The sequence below is a fragment of the Colobus angolensis genome, unplaced genomic scaffold, assembly GCF_000951035.1.
Source record: "Colobus angolensis palliatus isolate OR3802 unplaced genomic scaffold, Cang.pa_1.0 Scaffold190, whole genome shotgun sequence".
NCBI classification, from domain to species: domain Eukaryota; kingdom Metazoa; phylum Chordata; class Mammalia; order Primates; family Cercopithecidae; genus Colobus; species Colobus angolensis.
In genome coordinates, this window is record NW_012115044.1 from 2,631,468 (window position 1) to 2,650,953 (window position 19,486).

At 39.5% G+C, this 19,486-nt stretch overlaps 1 protein-coding gene across 2 annotated transcripts in view; it reads left to right on the forward strand.

Annotated features, from left to right (window-relative positions):
* The first annotated feature begins 7,049 nt into the window (after window positions 1–7,049).
* Window positions 7,050–19,486, forward strand: part of GAP43 (growth associated protein 43) — a 99,928-nt gene continuing 87,491 nt past the window's right edge. The window contains exon 1 of one of the 2 annotated variants that reach the window (XM_011940606.1): window positions 7,050–7,470. In XM_011940606.1, coding sequence (XP_011795996.1) covers window positions 7,441–7,470 — 30 coding nt within the window. In that variant the 5' untranslated portion in view covers window positions 7,050–7,440. The remainder of the gene's footprint in view (window positions 7,471–19,486) is intronic. The other variant, XM_011940605.1, reaches the window with a different exon arrangement.

The following is a 19,486-nucleotide window of genomic DNA, read 5'->3' on the forward strand; positions in this document are numbered from 1 at the left end:
CCGAGTCCAATGATCTGTTAAAGAGCTCCAGAGAATCTGCATTTTTAGCAAGTTCCTCAGGCAGTTCTTTTGTGCGCTGAAAGTTTGAGACAGACTAATTATGGCACGGGGATCCACAGAGGGATTTTAGGAAGGGGAAGGGTGTTGTTTGATTTTCATTTTAGATAGATCCATCTGGGTGCAGTGTTGAAGGTAGAACTAAATGGTGGGTAAATACAAAAATAGCAAAACCAATTAGAATGTTATTGCAATAGTCTTGGCCAGAAATACTGAAGGCCTGTGTTAGAGGAATTGAAGAAGAAAGACTTAAAAAAGAATATTTCAGAGATAAAGATGGGCAGAACATTTAGGAGGAAATGAAAACTGGTTGGTTGTGGAGTGTGGTTGTCATGGAGAAGAAGGAGGTGATGCTGACTAGGGTGAATGATGAATCATGGGGCGCTTTAATAATACTGGGAATACAGGGAAAGGAACAAGCTGGCAGCCAAGAGGCCAAGTTGAGTTTTAGTTTGAGATTGGGGTATCTATGAGCCATCTGTGTGCATTCACAGCAAGTAGTTGAACACCTAGTTCTAAAGTTCCTATCTGAGAGAGATTTTATTTAATGTTGTACTGCTGGATGCCAAGCCATGGAACAGGGCAAACATGAGTAATCCACATTTAGGGTGGTTTGGTGCTAACAAACCTTGAGAAATGTGCCCCAAACCAAGGTCATCTGAGCCCTGAATGCTGTTAAAAAGTATTTAGAAGTCCACAGTATTATTGAAGATTTCCCAGTACACTCTTAGATATAATTATTGCTGCAGCTTGATTTGTATAGAGCAAGGATCTAATTTTGTGATTTCTGCTGCTGCTGCTTCTTCACCTGGTAAACACACATGAGGCATCTTCTACTGTAGAAAATGCCCCACTATAACTGAGAACGTGTGGAAACCAAGTGCTGTATGAATCTCACCACTGAAAAGTAAAGATTTTAATTTGGAGTTTTCTTTGTTTTGTTTTTTGTTTTGTTACTTTTTAGGTAAGAGGATGTTAGTTTAATGTCAGTGCACCTCCATGTTGTCCTACTTCACATCTTGGGTCTTGATGATATATTGTTTTCTGACCAGCTATTGTTATGGTTATGGTTTTTGAATTTCAATATTTCCATTCAGGGTGTTTAAAAATAACATCTTGAGACAGCACAATGTAGAACGATCCCTTCCTCTGGAAAGAGGTGTGTCATTCCTTGAATAGTTCTCACTATGGATACTTATAAAATCACACCTGGTTTACTTACTTATGCAGGTATTTAAATGACAAGTCAATTGAATTTATAAATGACATTTTAAGAGGATAAAGGCAAGGAACTTTCTCAAGCATTTTTAGGTTATTGTTACCTCTAGTTTACCCCCACGATGGCTTCTTTTCTTGATCCTGTCTTTAAGTTCCTGAATCCTGAACATTTCTCGAAGTTCATTCTTTGGTCCTCTGATTTCTATAGCACACTGTAGCTCACAAAATGAATTCCCTTTGATGGCTCCAACAATGACCCATAGAAAGACAATTCTGACTCTTGTTTCTTACCATCTGATCCTGTATTACTCTTGAATGTGTCAATGCTTTCATAAAATGAACACTTTCAAGCTTGACTCATCACCTTTCTCACAAAACCAGGTCCCTTTCTGACTTTTTTAATTCTCATTTTCCAGGCTGTCTAGGTTCAATCTCTGCACAATTTTTGGTTCTTCCATTCTTCTCTCCCTCGTAGATATTCTCCTGTGAGATAAAAGAAACAAAATACGTAAAGCACAAAATATGTGGTATATGGAACATACTAGGCACTTAACAGGTGACAGTTCACTTTTTCTTCCACGGTTCCTCCCAGATATAGGCATTAGAACAATTCTATGTTTTCCTTAACAGGACCCCAGTTTATCTTTCTCACCATTTTATACTATACGTTACCACAGGCATTCTTTAAAATGTTCCCATTCATAAATCTGAGGTCTAATACCTCGTAGTGGGGTGACTTGCGTCTCCCAAAAAGCTATGTCCAAGTCTTAATTCCTGGTACCACTGAATGTGAACTTGCTTGGGGAAAAAAAAAGTCTTTGCTGGTAATTTGTAATGAAGTTGAGGATCTCAAGATGAGATCATCTTGGATTTAGGGAGGGCCCTAAATTTGATGACAGATGTCTTTCTGAAAAAGGGAAAGGTGGGGCTGGGCACAATGGTTCATGCCTGTAATCCCAGCACTTTGAGAGGCCAAAGTGGGTGGATCACCTGAGGTCAGGAGTTTGAGACCAGCCTGGCCAAGATGGCAAAACTAGTACTCTACTAAAAATACAAAAATTAGCCAGCCATGGTGGCACATGTCTGTAGTGTCAGCTACTCAGGAGGCTAGGGCAGGAAAATCGCTTGAACCTGGGAGGCAGAAGTTGCAATGAACCAAGATCTTGCCATTGTACTCCAGCCTGAGTGACAGAGCAAGACTCTGTCTCAAAAAAAAATGAAGAAAAGGGAAAGACACAGGGACACAGAGAGGGGAAGTTCTTATGAAGATGAAGGCAGAGATTGGAGTGATGTTTCTTCAAAACAAGCAACACCAAAGATTGACCACAGCCACCAGAAGCTAAGAGAAAGATCTGGAAGGTATCCTCCCTCAGAGCCTCCAGAGGGAACAAACCCTGCCAACTGATTTCAGACTTCAGGTTTTCAGAAATGTGAGAAAGTAATCTTCTGCTGTTTTAAGCCACCAAATTTGTTACAGCAGGCCTAGGAAACCAACATATCCCCCTAGCCTGATCTTGAAGATCCCTCTTAATCTGGTTTTAACCTATGTTTTCAACATTGTCTCTTACCAGTATCTTTTACAATTTACCCCACTTCTGTATCCTTCCAGTCCCATGATCATGCAGTGATTATTTGTGCATTTTGTCTTTTCTAATGTGATCCCTTTCCCTTGTCTAAAACTCCTACGTCTTCTCTATTCATTCAAATCCTAATCCTGAAACAAAAGGCCCATCTTAGTCTACAGTGATTTGTTTCCTATTTTGAATGCTTATCAAACAATTTGACATTGAATCATATTTTGTGCACACAGTGTTTGGTTTTCTTTTCACATATGTGTGACTTTCCTTGAGGGCAGAATGATTTTTGCAACATAGAAACTGTAGATTAAATGAGTGAAAACAGCAAGCATGGACACAGACAGCAGATGTTTGGGATGAATTATGTCCCCCTTATTTGCAAATTCATATGTTGAAACCTAACTCCCAGTACCTTAAGATGTGACTGTATTTGGAGATCTTTAATGTGACCCTCTAAAGAGAAAATTAAGGTGAAATGAGGCCACAGGTGTGGGCCCTAATCCAATTTGATTGGTGTCCTTATGAAGGAGAGCTTAGGATACACAGGGACAGACAGCAGGGGTGCACATGCACACAGAGGGACAACCATGCCATGTGCAGAGGCAGCAGAGGGCAGCTAGCTGCAAGTGCAGGAAAGAGGTTTGGAAAGAACATTCCTTTAGGACTCTCAGAGGAAACCAACTCTGCCAGCAGCCTGATCTTGGACTTCCAGCCTTCAGAACTGTGAGAAATTACATTTCTGTTGTTTAGGCCACCCAGTCTGTGCTATTTTGTTACGGCAATGCTAGAAAACTAATGCAGCAAGTAAGAGGCTTAGATTAGGCACTGAAAAAATAAGAGAGGAGGCCGAGGTAAGAGGATTGCTTGAAGCCAGCAGTGTGAGACCAGTCTAGGCAACATAATGAGAACTTGTCTCTGCAAAAACAAAAAATAAAAAAAAATTAGCCAGGAGTGGTGATGTGTACTTTTAGTTCTAGTTACTCAGAAGGCTGAGGTAGAAGATTGCTTGAGCCCAGGATTTCAAGGTTGTGGTGAGCTATGTTTGTACCACTGCACTCCAGCCTGGGTGACAGAGTGAAAACTTGTCTCAGAATAAAATAAAATTAAAAAATAAGGGAGAAATAAGACTAACATATTTTCTACCTGAATTGATGACATTATCTTCTCTCAAGTACCAGCCATAATCCTAAAATGGTAAACTATTTGACAGAGCCCTTAGTAAAGGCCAGTGACTTCTGGGTTTATTATACAAGCAGTATCACCTTAGTATAAATTTCAAAGAGATCTGAGTGTGGAACTGGTACCTGGTCTCTACCACTCTTTATCTTTTTCTAGACTGTTATTATTGCCTAACCTATAGTCAGGAAGTTAATTGATAGTCTTATGAGTTAATTTGCTAATCTAAAATTGTAAAAGGGTTAGTCATGGGGTTTAAGCCTATGCATTTTCTAGGATTAGTTATAAGAGTACAAAGATTAGTGGGTCTATTGTGTTGTTGCTTGGCAAAAATCGGGACATCGGTTATTTTATTTTTTATATATTTTTGCAAAGCTCAGAGCAGTTTGTGCTTTCTCTTCCTTATTCTTTTGCCACCCATAACCATCAATGCTTAGGGAAAAAGATGCATTAGAATCGATTCCATGTTATGCAAATTAAATTTGGAATCTTAGGCTCCCAAATTGGGAGGTAATTTTTAAAGGTTCCTTGACAGAATGTAGTACATCCAGCGGAAGGCATCAAAAAATGGTGAGAACCTTACACACTGAGATACCTGAGGGTAGTTGAAGGAGCAGTCATCTCGTCAGAAATACATGGAGGGCTCTCTATTGTATGAAAATATTAGCTTATTCTCCATGGCTCTTGAGGTAAGAGTCAGGCCTAAAAGATGGATCTTGCTGATTTCATTTCAACATTGAAAGGTGATTTCATTTCAACATTAAAACTTCCACTATGTAGTTTAATCTCTTAAGGACCAGAAGTAATGAAGAGTAGAGGCCTATTGAGTGGTGACTGATGTAGCCTAGTGGTTAAGAGCCTTTTAGAGTCCTAGCTTTACTACTTATTAGTTCTGTGACTTAGTCAAGGCACTTAACTTTCCTTAGCTTTGGCATCCCCATCAAAATGGGATTACTGCTTGTGCCTACCTCATTTTGAGTACTAGATAAAATAATGCATGTAAACTGATGAGGAAGCTGATCCTGAGCTGGGTGGTTTCACATATTTAGTCACAAATTTCATCAATGCTTGTGCCCAGTTTTAAGCCCCAGCTTGTTTAACTTCATTATGTCACTTTGTTTCCAAATTTCCTTCACATAAATAAAGGGGAAAAAATATAAATGGGATGACTGAGGTGAGTACATTGAAAGGGAAAAGAGTTAATCTCACTGTTTAAGTTTAGCCACACAGTTAATGAAATGGTCTTATCAATGAAGTTATCCTGTTTAAACACCAAAAGGAGCAATTTCTTCTCCATCATCCCAAATTCCCACCTTCTCTACCTCCTCTCTTCATTACTCTTTAGTCACTAGCAGGCTAGGTAGGGTGTTCCTAATCTGCAACTGGAATGTTTCTGGTTGGAACCATTTCTCACCCACTCTCTGTCCTCTTCTATCACTTAAAATCATGGAAGGCTGTTCTGAAAGCAGCTGGGCTTTCAAAACTAGGCTCATTGTAACATTAAAAAATTATTAAACTCAGAAACCGATTCTGTTTTTTAATCATAAAATATGAAAAGTAGGAAGCAAACTGGAAGAATGAAAGACCAAGTCAGCTGGATCTGAAGCGGGCCATTCTCAGGAAGACTACTGAGGAATAATTAAGGCTAATTTGAAGTATCATCTCCTGGGTATCACCATCATCATCCCCAGGTACCTGTCTGAGATAGTTCATTTTGAAATAGATACACCTGAAATTATGTTAAAATGTACTAAGCATTTATTGAGCTCAGCAATCCTGAAATATGCCTAATAGTAAGTTGCCTAGTTGCCACTTACTAACTAGGTTTATGTCTAGGAGGGACTGTGAAGAATAAGAGCTGTTTAATTAGGGGTACTTGTCATCACTAATGAACAACAAGAAATAGTTTTAAAACTTCTTTGAGATATTCACTTGCAAATGTCACCCGAGTTTCAGAAAAGTACAGTCTCTGGAGTAAATCTCCTATACACTCAGAGAGACTCTGTTGTGCTTTGCATGCGTTATATCATTTAGTCCTCAAAACACGTTGGCAAGGTTTGCATTATTATCTCCATTTTCAAGATGAGAAAATTAGGTGCAAAGTGCTTCAGTAACACACTCAAACTCATTCAACAATAAATAACTAAAAATTGTGCTATACACACTTTAAGAGTCACATGTTCCTCCCCCAAAATTATGAAAGGCCATAGAAGGAATTCAAGAAGTAGGCTTCATGACATATCGTTTCTTCTCATCTCAGATGAATTCACTTTAATCTATCATGCCCACATTGTAAAATATCATTTTGATCACCATCAATATTACACAGACCTGTTTCAATGTGCTCAGGTTTTTCAGTAAAATTAGAAGAAACCACAGTTTACAAACAGGTATATGCACATTAAGAAAAAAAAAAAAACTACCATGTGATTTTAGATATGGATTCCAATTCTTAAACATTATTTATTATTTCTGAGCTCAAGTACATAGAATGTTTAAAATGCAATATATTTATGTGGATTTTTTCCAGGATATTGGAACATACATAAAATATGCTTGTGCATATCTAAGCTTTGTATTTATTTCAGGTTATATGTATACTGAGAAGAATATATAAACAGTGTATGATAGTTACATCTTATTTCATTTTTTCAGGGAAATTAACCTCCACAATTATTAACTATGCATAAAATGTAATGGCAGATATGACTTATATCGTATAGGACTGACTGCAATTCCTCTTTAGAAATAGTTGTTCTTTGCTTTTATAATACTAGGAAAAGAGGAGAAGAGTTCTTAAAGAAATACAAGGATTCCTCAAGCCCCTCTTCCCTAAAACATGCTCTATCATATCTCCTGGATTGACTGGAATATCCTTCTCTGCCCCCACCCCATTACCCTCTCAATGCAGTGGAAAAGTCGGTGGGTAATTGGGTCCAGATTGGAGGTGTTTAAATATTCATGAGGCTGGCAGGGGACTGGGAGGGGGTGACTGTCTAGAATGGGGGTAGGGGCTGGGGGAAGTGATTAGTCACTGAAGGCTAGCGAACAATTCCGAGAAAGAGACAGAGAGAGAGGGAAGAAAAAGACAGATAGACAGATACTGGGGGGAAGGAGAAAAAAGGAGAAGAGAGGGAAGAGAAGAGAGGACAGCGGAGAGAGAGCACCAGAGAGAGAGAGCGCGCTAGAGAGAGAGAGCGAGCATGTGCGATGAGCAATAGCTGTGGACCTTACAGTTGCTGCTAACTGCCCTGGTGTGTGTGAGGGAGAGAGAGGGAGGGAGGGAGAGAGAGCGCGCTAGCGCGAGAGAGCGAGTGAGCAAGCGAGCAGAAAAGAGGTGGAGAGGGGGGGAATAAGAAAGAGAGAGAAGGAAAGGAGAGAAGGCAGGAAGAAGGCAAGGGACGAGACAACCATGCTGTGCTGTATGAGAAGAACCAAACAGGTAGAGCTAAAGATTTTTTACTTCTTGCTGTTGTGGAATAACCAGAGTACAGTATTTCCCTGTAAAGGCAAACAATTTTTTTACTGCTTCTGCTCTGGCCATGGTGCTCGCGCTTCCTTAGCATATGGTAACTGATGGTTGCATCCCAGCTTTTATTCTTTTCTGTCTTTCATGCTCTGGTTTTGGAATGCTGCTACTAATTAGGGTGAGGGTAGAAAAAATATGCCTGTTTGGCTAGAAATTTTTTTTTTTTTTTTTTGCTTATTAGTGAATGCTCAGCGTTTGAGGTCTCTGGTCTTGAGGGTGTGGACGTAGAAAGGGGTGTGGGGGAGATGATGTGGGCTCTACCCACAAGATGGGGAGGCAATTCTTTATATTATTTGCAAAAAGCAGGGTTGAGGAAATAATATGCAGGACTGAGTATTACCTCTCTGTCATACAATTTTCTCACATGTGCTGCGGAAGATGCCTTATTTCGTACATGCATGAGCTTCGAAGGGGCGCAGGTATTTATGGAAAAACGTGCAGGTCTTATTTATGTATTTATTTATTTTTCAATGAATGAATGAAACTATGATTTGATAGATTTTTTTTTTTTTTAAGAGAAGCCAAGACAACTGGGGCTGGGGGAGAAATTGGCCATGCAGAAGGGGAAAATCCCCTTCCTTAAGATCAGCAGCCGATTGTGCACCAGCTGGTCGGAGGAGAGGGTGGACCACGCCCCTAGGAGCTCCGATGGGATGGGAAAGACAGCCGGGTGTTACCTGTTGGAAACCAGGTCTTTTCTCTTCTCCCCTTCCCTTGCTGCTTTCCTGGGATTGTCAGTGACCAGAGACAGGCTAACATCCTGGATAATAAGTATGGTGACTCATTTTCATCAGGAAGAGGGACACATCCAAGATTAGCAAGAATCAGAGCCCCTCCTTCCCTCCCCCACTGCCCAGGTTTTACAGCCATTTCAATTGCTCGCTTATTTCTTGAAAGACATTTTAGAAACTTGACTGGGGTGAGAGTGGGAAGGAATGACGAGTGTGGTATTCCGCAGCAACCGACCATGCCATGACAGTCTCCAAAAGAAGCTTTCAAACATTTGTTGGAATGCATTTGAGTGATTTTGGCGAAGGTTAAGGAGAAAAATGGGTGTGGGATATGGGTGAGTGTGTGCGTGTGCTTGACTGTGGTGGGGGTGGGGGTGTGGTGGGGGCAATCTTGGTCAAAGAAGCCCTTTGCAGACTGATTGCCTTAGGGGTGGGGTGCAAGAGATGGAATTTGGGTATAATTTCCAGTGCAGGTATTGGAAATTGGGCAATTTGTAATACTCTCTGAATCCGAAGGGGGTGGAAGAGAGTGGAGAAGAAACAGCCTGCCAGCTTAGCACATTTAGCCAGCGCCCTGGAAGGAAGGGTGGGGAGTGAGGATGAAGGAGAAGGAGCAGGAAGAGGAAGGGAGACTGAAGCAGAATGAGCAGAATGTCAGAGCAATGGGAGTAGAGGTTTGGCATAAATAAATAAATAAATAAATAAATAAATAAATAAATAAATAAATAAATAAAGTAGCAGACATCCTGGATTGTGTGGGGCTATTTGGGGGAAATGTCGGATAGTGGGGGATTGAGTGGCGGAGAGTATTTGCAGCATCTCCTGAAACTGCCCTATGGTTACAGAGATTGATGCTTCCATTGGCTCATTTTATCAAACCAGAGCATTTTCTTTCCGTGTCCTCCTTCATTTTAATATATAAATGTAATAAATACAGGTGTCTGGGTTAAGAACACTGTCAAAGAAAAGTCCTGAGGTTATTTCACTGGTGAGCTGGGGAAATAAAATTTAGGAAGGTAGAGCACTAAGTAAGCCAAAGCTATCCACTTAAAAAGCTTTGATTTTGGAAAGAAAAATATTCAGGTTCAAAATTTGTTCTCACCCTATGTGTACACATGCGAGTATACATACATCTCCTTTAATAAAGGAAATCATGTATGATTTTTAGAAAAGGAATTAGGGCTAAAGGAATTCCCTTCCCAAAATGAAGACAACTGCCTTCCCTGGGGCTCTATCTCAGCAACAGCCTCAAGCATTTACTCTGATATGCAAAGTGATGAAGATGAAATTGTGTGTTTAGAGTTGCAGAAATTCTCATGTAAATGCATACAGCATCCACATACTTCATATGCTACAGTTGCATGTGTAAGTGTGGTTTCCACATGCCTCCCTGTGTTTTAGCATCATTTAGATTCAAGAGAAAATTAAAGGTATAGAAATTGTCCTGTTTTGCTCATGCATTTTATAAATGTGTACTTCTGTGTGAAATGCTCATGTCTCTTATATACCACTGTTGTGTATCATTCACATTAGCCAGTATTTAGGATACCATTCAATCAGACTACAGGAAATGGTGTATTCAGGGCGTGGGCTCACACTACACTCACTGGCATTTATGTAGCATGAGTATTTAAGTCTCATGCAGGTTGCCTGCTTGTGGATGAAACTCTATATCATTTAAGACAAAATCCAGTGGTGTCCATCCTTCTGCTGGCATCTATTCATCATCTTAGTACTTAAGAGGGAATAAAACAAGGGCAAAAACCTGCAAAGGTCTAAGCTCTGCCACACCCATAAAATCCAGCAGAAACGTGGGAGGGGGCTGAAGGGCTTGCACTTCCTTCCTCTTCCACTTGAGCGGCATAAAGAAGCAACCTTGGATTTCTAAGTTGGAATACATTGCCAGTGGGTGAGAAGAAAGCATAAATGATCTATATTAGCCATTAGTTATCACTAGAGATTATTATAGCAGGAAGAAGAGAATAAGAATGGGGTAGAGATGAGAATATGCTAAAGGAGTGGGCAAAGGAGGAATAAAATAAAAGAATCCCTAAGATTGTATTGCCTTATGATATTCAAATATCTTGGGGTTTACTTTAAATAGCTTAATTGCCACGTGTATTGCAGATGATTAAAAACTTGGCAAGGTGTGAGCTATGTCTACAAAGCAAGAAAACTATGAGGTGTTTCTTTTGTTGAAAAATAATGACTTTAGTTTGTAATTGAAGTGTAAAGAATTTCATGCAAGCAAGTAGTCCCTCTACTCCCCAGCCCCCCATCCATGCCAACATCTGCTTTTTCCCTTATGCAACAAATAAATCTTATCTCTGAGAGTGTGATCTGTGGTTTAGAATTCTGACCTCTCTGTGCCTTTTCCTTGCAGTGTTGGGAAGGTATGGAAGGATGCTGCCTTGCTGCTTGGTGCAGGCGATTCTTCCTAGTGATAAATTGGATTCCTCCCAAATCTCTCTGAGCCACACCCAGTGTCACCCAGGGACTTAGTGAATTAATTAAACTGAACCATTTTATTTAATATAATTGAAGCTTCTCGTTCTTTTTTTTTTTTTTTTTAAATAGTGATTTTCACCACAGGTTTCCAAATTTAAACAGAAAAAACATTTGAAGGGCATTTCCTTTCTTTCTCTCTCTCTCTCTCTCTTTCTTTCTTTCTTCTTCTTCTTTTTTTTTTTTTTTTTTGCCAAACTATCTGGACTTGCAGAGAACCTTAGAAAATTCATGGTGAGTCTAGAAAGTGTTCATTTCTGGTGACTCTATAATTCCTTCTAACCCAGGCCAGGGTGCATACACAATGAGCCCTGATCTCTCCTGCTGACAGAGTCTGTGTAACTCTCTTTCCCCACCCCCTCCCCTACCAACCCATGCTGAGGCAACTGGAATAAGAAAATGCAGAGTTAATTTTCTTTCTTGCTGAGCTGGCAAAACTACAGAACCCTCCTTTGATGTTTCACGCTAAAGGGCAGTACTCCTGTTCACTGAGAGGGAGAGTGGTTTGGGGTCTCCTCTGCCTCTGTCAGTGAAATTGCCAGTGTTATGCCTGGGGCTGAATTAATCCACAGACTTCAGACTTTTACCTGGCCCCATAAGGAAGCGTACTGGTGTTCTTTCAGGCAAGAATAGAGCATACATATTAACCAATCATATTGATAAAGTAAGACAAGTCTTCTTCTATTAATAGTTCAAAGAATGCACATAACCAGGTCATCTCAAGAGAAGATACAGCAGCATTTAACTATTCACTTCCCTATTAGTATTAATAAAGGCATTAGGGCAACCAAGCAGTGGCTGTTGCAAACCAAAGAAGTGATTGCATGCAGGAATTCTCCCTTTTGAATTTCTGAAGTGTGGTCAGGTTGCTTTTGTACCTTTGTAATAAATCTTCATAACATTTTCAGAAGTGTTGGGAAGAATATTATACTGTGAGTCCTTAGTGGAGGCCACCTACTGACTGTGATTTGAATGAATCACATCACCTTGGGCTTCAGTTTCCTTCTGTAGAATGAAGAGTAAAACCAAAAACCAAACACACATGAACACCTTGCTTAGCTTAAGGATTTTTGTAGGGCTTAAACATACTTGATGTGAAAACAAAGATCAATATAAGAAATTTTTTCTCCCCAAGTTTTGCAGTGTGAGGCTTGTCTTAGCGCCCCCAGTTTTGCAGGATGATCCAGTGCCTGCTATGTCTACTTTTCTCTGTTAGAGATGAGTTCCTTCGAGTCTTAGTTGAGCCTTCTGCTTGTGCTGTTGCTCCTCCCCACGCCGTGTTTTCCCTAGAACCCCACTCCTTCATGCCCTGCTCTCTCTTGAGATTTCATCTTCTTGTGCTGCACTGGCTCCTTTCCTTACAGCTTATGAATATGCTTTTGCCTCATCTATCTTAAAAGATCCTCTCCTGACTCTATGTCCCCATCTCTATAGTGCTCTCACTCTCCCTTTAGAACAAAGTTCCAAGTACTCTCCACCCTCAGTTTCTCCTCTTGTTCACTCCCCATTCACTATTCCTTCTAGTTTAATTTGGCTTTGGTTTTCATAATTTCACTGAAAAACATATTCTGAAAGGATGCCACATCCAGTGACCCTTCATTGCACATCTTATTTAATGTCTCTTTGGCATTTTGTGTTGTCGGCCATCCCTCTTCCTGAAACTGTCCCCTTACTGGGCCTGCATGATATGAATAGCTCTCCTTATTCTCCCTCTCAGATAAGACCCTGCTCAGTCTCCTTATAGGCTTCTCTTGCTCTCTTCACCCACCTCCCCAAATCTAGGATCTCCTGGATCATAATCTTGATTCATTCCACTCCTCCCATTTGACTCACGAATCCTAGGTGATCTCATCATGTCATCTACGTCCAAATCTTTAGCCACCTGTGTGATTTCCAGATCTGTAGACCAGATACCTGTTTTTAGCTTCTGATCCACAGTTATCTTGGTCTAAGTGCTTCATTTCAGAGACACTCAAGTTTATTAGGAACAAAACCAAACCTGTGTCTTCTGTTTTGTATCACACTTGATCTTCCTCACTACACTTATTGCTCCGACACTGTCCATCCAGCCTCAGAGCTCTAGGAACCTGAGAGTAATACTGAATGTATTTTATTTCAACTCCTATATCCGTTTCTAAATCCTTTGATTCTTGTTTAAAAGATTGAATAAATCCTCTGCTTTTCTACCCCGTTTATATAAATAACCTGGCTCAGACTTTTCATGACTACTCATCTAGACAAAAGCAATAACTTTCTACATGGAGTTCTACCACCACATTGTTCTTTAGTTTACCTTGCAAATAACACCGCAGCTATCTTTACACGATGCAAATCTGGTTTTGTTATTTTCCTTGTTAAAATATAAACTCTTCAGCATGAATGACACAATCTAGTTTTGCCTGCTTTTCTAGTGCCAAACTCCAACCCCCACCCTTGCCTTTTTTGTTTTTTCACCTGATGATACCACGCCAAGATTTCAGGCCTTGGTGCCATCGCTTGTACTCTACTCTCTGCCCACATTATACTTCCCTCTCCACCTGAAATATTCCCACTTTCCCTGTAAGAGTTAGCTCTTTGACGCCATTCTTAACCTTCCTAATTAAGTTTTCTTCTACCTTCTTTTTGCTCATGCTGTATTTTGTACTATCTCTATTATCACTTATTGCACTATTTGACATTTATTTTTCACATACTGGGGTCCACACTGTTAGCTTCTTGGGGAAAAGGATGAAAACATAATTACTGTTTTATCTCTACCATAATACATGGTACATAAAATAGCTCATGTTAACCATGAATAACCAGTTTGCTAAATCAATATGGAACCAGGTTTATAGTATTTTCACAAGCTATAGCATATCTAAGTGGATAGAATCACTAGGAGATTTTTTTTTAAAAATGTCTTGGCATGAAATTTTAAAGTGGAACTGATCATTAGTGATTCTTATTATTCACTTATAGACATGACAGCCATCAGTTTTTAATAAAAGCAGCTACAAAATGAACCCATTTATAGACTATATTTCTCTGAGCTCTCATAGCTGGCACTGTCTTCCCTCCATGTCCTCCTCATCCAACAACCAGCATTATAGCCCCACCCTCTCTGGTTACCACAACCCTGGATCTTCACGTGCCCTTCCTTTGAGGCTTCAAGTACTTACACTCACTGCTTTGCTTCACAACTATTACAAATAGACCGTAAATCAATCTGTGTGATCCATGAAATAAATCAACTAAGAGTAGCAAGATTTTTTTTTTCTTTAAATGCATGTAGTGCTGGCCTGTGCTTAGGTGTGTGTGCTCAAAAATTAATTTTACCTTCATTTGGATTTCTTTTCTTCCCTCTGAAGTATCCACATAATAATATTTCACAAAGAGAAATCATGATTGAAAGTACAGGGAGGGTGAATGGTAAGTAGTCCCTCAAATGACTGTTAAGTGAATGTTAATATCAGATGAATTGGATTTTTCTTAGGCTTAGACTGAAGGGACTTGGGTTCTGAAGTAGGCCTATTGTACCCAGCATGGAACATATCACAACCACTGTTTTCCATGAAAACACTCTTGCCAGACACTAAGTAGTGTATTTTTTTCTCTGACTGAATTGGCATGTCCTTGAGAACAGCAGAAAGACTAAATAATTTGTAAGTGAAGTTTGTCTTCAGCTGGTAGGGTTCAGTAGTATTTGTCAATTGCCATACCCTCACTTGATATCTTGCTTACTGCTCCCAATCTCTTTGGCATTGAGTTTTTCTATTATTTTCTCCTCCTGTCAGACCTAGGTAGAGTTTTTCTGATTAAGTAATACCAGTCCATGCTAGTGTTTAGTGGGTGAGGCTATGGACGGAGAACTTTAAGAAAAAGTCTGTTTCTTCAAACTTTCTAAAAAGTATTTATAGACAAAACAGGTATTTTAAGCTATGTCTGGCACATCTTAGATTCTCAATAAATATTTGTTGAAGGAATAAATGTAGGAAGGGTAGGAGCATCATGATGGGTCATTAGGGGAGATGTTTTGGGACAGACGACCATTTCTGTTTACCTGTTCAGAGTGGGCTTTGTGTAAATGCAAGTTCAGCTCTATTGGTCCCCCTCACAAGGTGAATGTAGTCAAAGTTCAGTTCCCACTCCTGTTTGCTTAGATCAGAGAGACACACTTGCAGTCATTTCATTCAGGTTTAGCATGGGAATGTGATCTTCCAGATTTCCTATCCTTAATTATTTACAGATCTTATTTTCTTAGATGTTGTTTGTTTAATGTCCTGTTTCATGTCTTTGTAGTGGAATAAACCCTTTCCTTGGGTTCTAGACCTGGTTCTGCCAATTGCTTGTCATGTGATGTTGGGTAAGTAATTTAACTTTTCTGAGACTAGTCTATTCATCTGTGTAGTAGGTACATAAAAAGAACCCTCCAAATCCTGTCTTACCATTTTTTTTAAAAAAAAAAGTAGGTTGGTGTGAGTCTCAAATGAAGAGATTATAATAAAAGTGTTTTGCAAACAATGTGTTTTTGAAATATAAGCTATTATTAATTAAGGAGTTTCATAGATCAAACACTAAAGTATTCATGGCTCTAAGCAAACAAGGAATACTCTTGCTCTCTGTATAGAATACACACATTCCCCATTTCTACCTGACTCCTATACTCAACAGAGTAAATTTTTTTTTTTTTTTTAAGACGGGGTCTTGTTGTCATCCAGACTGGAGTGCAGTGGTGTGATCTCGACTCACTGTAACCTCCATCTCCCAGGTTCAAGCAATTTTCCTGTCTCAGCCTGTCAAGTAGCTGGGACTACAGGTGCATGCCACCACGCCTGGCTTATTTTTGTATTTTTAGTAGAGACAAGGTTTCACCATGTTGTCCAGGGTGGTCTTGAACTCCTGAGCTCAAGTGATCCACCACCTTCGCCTCTCAAAGTGTTGGGATTACAGGCGTGAGCTACCACGCCCAGCTCAGAGTAAATATTAACCATGCTAATGGATGGGACTATAGTATCTCTTTATTATTTTCTTTGAAAACTTCAGTGACAGAATTTAGATAAGTCAATACTCAAAGTGTTATAAGACCCAAGGATTACTTCAAATGATTAGAAATACCCACTGTTTTTCTTTTTATCTTTCTCTGTTTTCGTCTTTTCCTCACATTTAGATCTCTTTACTTCTTCATTTGCTAAGTTTGCTGCCTCCCCCTCTATACCCACCCCCACTTCACCTCCACACTGGGTTCTCTGCACTAGATGACCAGCCATGCTGTGCTCATATCCATCACATGAGGGCCCAATCAGGCAGAAGAGTGGAGAGAAAATGCAGTGCTGGTTGGGAGACTGAAAACGTAGATACAGTTTGGTTGGGGGAAGCACATATGACTAACATTTAGAAATATTTTAAAGTATAATAACTGGATCAAATTAGTCTAAGAGATTCTATTTTTCCTAGAAACCCAAGGTTTAGCATAAAAAAATTAGAATCGTATATATTTTGCCAAAATACTTGTATACAAAGGGCTCATGTAGACTGCAATAGAAAGGTGTGTTAACTAGAAATCTGAAAATAAACCGGTGTCCAGAAGAAAATAATGATTTATTTAATTATACTTAGAGTTGGTTAACGGTGAGTATCACCTTTAATCTTTCACTCTAGCTACATCCCTTACTCCCTCTTTCTTCTTCTGTCTCAGGACACACTACTTCTATTATATATGGGTTTTTTGATTGAGAACAAGTATCCAAAACCAACTTTCAGAGTCTATAAAAGGAATTCACTGGAAAAAAAAAAGTAGGGATCATAGGAAATTAATAAGTTGAACAACCATGCCTATGGGAACCAGGGTAGAATTTCAATAACAGGAATTCATAAACTATTTCTAGGGCCCTACATCAAAAAAAGACTCAGTTATTAACAACCCCCATTATAATTCTAAATTCTAAATGATGAGAGAGAGAAAGAGAGATAAGAAAGAGACAGACAAAGGGAGAGAGAGACAGGGAGAGAGACAGAGAGAGACAGAATGAGGATGAACGAATTTTATTGGTTCTACTTGGGTCACCTAGTTACTGCCACAGGGCCAATATCTCTGATTGGAAAAAGGGCTGGGTGACATAGGTTAGAGACAATTTTGGTAAGCCCACACTTGTAAATCTAGTGAGAGGGTAAGTTGGTTGAGAATTAGTCTTCTGCATATATACCTCTATGTCCACATAGTCCACATGTGGGTTAGCTACCCGAGTCAGGAGGAACTTATCTCAAATGTGGTGGACTATTCATTTTTCCTTTTGGTTATTTTCAATTTGGTCTGTATTACATATTATTGGTAGGGTTATTGTCACTGATGGCTCTAAAAGGAAGTAGTAACCACACAGATAACTGAACTTATGAGCTTACACACCTAAAAAAGAAAGGCCAGAGCAAATCTCCCTACTGGTTTCAGTGTGGAGATGACAGACACTGGGTTTTCACCATCCTCCTGAGGCTTAACTCTGGCAGGTGCCACCTGTCTGGGAGGAATACTAGCTACCATATATTCTTGCTAATTTGAAATGGTGTAAAATCTCTTTTTCAGGTTGTGAGATCTAGTTTCTGCAAAAAGATTGGACCGTCATGGGTGTAAAACAGCTCAATTGGATTTATATTACAGAAATGCTACTCCTTGACATTAGTCATCTCATTTTGAATGTTCTTGAATTAATTCCAGCAATAATAACCACATTTATCTATTTTTAGCAAATTGGCACTTTGTAAAATATTGAGCTGTTGTCTCCATATGCACCAGTTTGCTCTAAATGTAGAATATCGGTAATTAGCCTTACATCCTTTATTTATAATTCCAGTTCCAATAACTATTCAAAAATGTTATTTTTAAATGAAAGTTGGAAAGACCCTAATATATTTTCATTCATGACTAGATAAAAGAACTAGATAAGGCAAAGAAAAAAAAATAAACAGGCCGGGCGCGGTGGCTCATGCCCTGTAATCCCAGCACCCTGGGAGGCCAAGGCGGGTGGATCATGAGGTCAGGAGATAGAGACCATTCTGGCTAACACAATGAAACCCCATCTCTACTAAAAATACAAAAAAAAAAAAATAGCCGGGCGCGGTGGCGGGCGCCTGTAGTCCCAGCTACTCTGGAGGCTGAGGCAGGAGAATGGCGTGAACCCGGGAGGCGGAGCTTGTAGTGAGCCGAGATCGCCACACTGCACTCCAGCCTGGGTGACAGAGCAAGACTCCGTCTCAATAATAATAATAATAATAATAATAATAAATAATGCACAAAATGATCTCCAAAGGTTAAGCAAACTCAGAAATCGGTTGCTTTTCTTAAGTGGCTGCAGAATTTCTTAGTCAGCATAACTAGGCTTGACTAGAACCTGTGAGGATGCATATCCTCTTCCTATTCTTACTTAGCTTTGATTCCAGAACCAATTTATCTGCCTGGAACATAAGCTGAGAATTAAATTCCTCTTAATGGCCAAACTAGTTCCGATAACAGCTGTTTCCAAAGGATGTATTCGACAGGTCTACACAAATTTTAATAGAGGCAATTTTCTCATTATTTACCTAAAAAGGAAAGAAAGAAAAAAATTGACTGGATATAGTGGCGCATGTTTGTAATCCCAGAAATTCGGGAGGGTGAGACTGGAAGATTACTCAGGAGTTTGAGACCAGCTTGGAAAACATAGCCAAACCTTGTTTCTGCAAAAAGTCAAAGAATTAGCTGGGTGGGTGGTGCACACCTGTGGTCCCAACTACTCTAAAGGCTGATGAAGAAGGATCGCTTCAGCCTGGGAGGTATAAGCTGCAGTGAGCTGGGATCACACCACTGCACTCCAGCTTGGGTGACAGAGTGAGACTCTGCCTCAAAAATAAATAAATAAAAATAAAAATTCCCCAGTTTCTAAAGAATTAACTTGCATCTAGATTTATAGGTCCATGTTGTACTGAGGGTAGCCCACTTTGGTTGTCCAGATTCTTACTAACATTCCAGTGGGGAAAGGAATAAGCACTGAGTTATATTTTGCGTGGACATTGCATTTCGGTCTTTTCTCTTTAAATCAATTTTAAAAAGTAATATTTTATTTGAGAGGTGGGAAGGACTAAGAGACTTCATAAGGGAGAATTATATTGTCTTACTTAAAAAACACCAATTCTTTCTTCAGTAAAATCCAAACTGGGAGTTTGATTTATTCAAACATCATTTTTTTTTTTTTTCTGAAATGCACCATTTGCAATATTTCCTTAACTCTCAGGGATTTGTTTATCCTAATGAAAGAGAAGGAAATTGTTTTCTCTATCACCTGGGAAAGTTACTCTGGAGAACTCAGGTTGGTATTAAATATTCATTTGAAAAAGTCTTTCACGATAATCCTCTTAATTCAGTGTGCCTCAGGGCTTTGATTGCCTTTGGTTGAAAGACACAAGGTGATAGCTTTTTGATAACTCAGCCAGATTTGTGCATCCATAATGATGGACAATTAACTGGAGAACTGTATAGAAAACCTAAGGACAAGACTTCCTTGCTTACACATTCTTTCTTCCATCTTAAACTTTGTACCTTACACCTCTTGAGTGAAAACAGTATGGAGGAGGAAATGAGGATTTCTATAACTGAAAAGGGAGAAGGAGTCTAGAGTTATAAAATAAAATTACTCAGTTTGGAATTGGGCCATAACTTTCTAGTAAAAACTGTCCTGGGATCA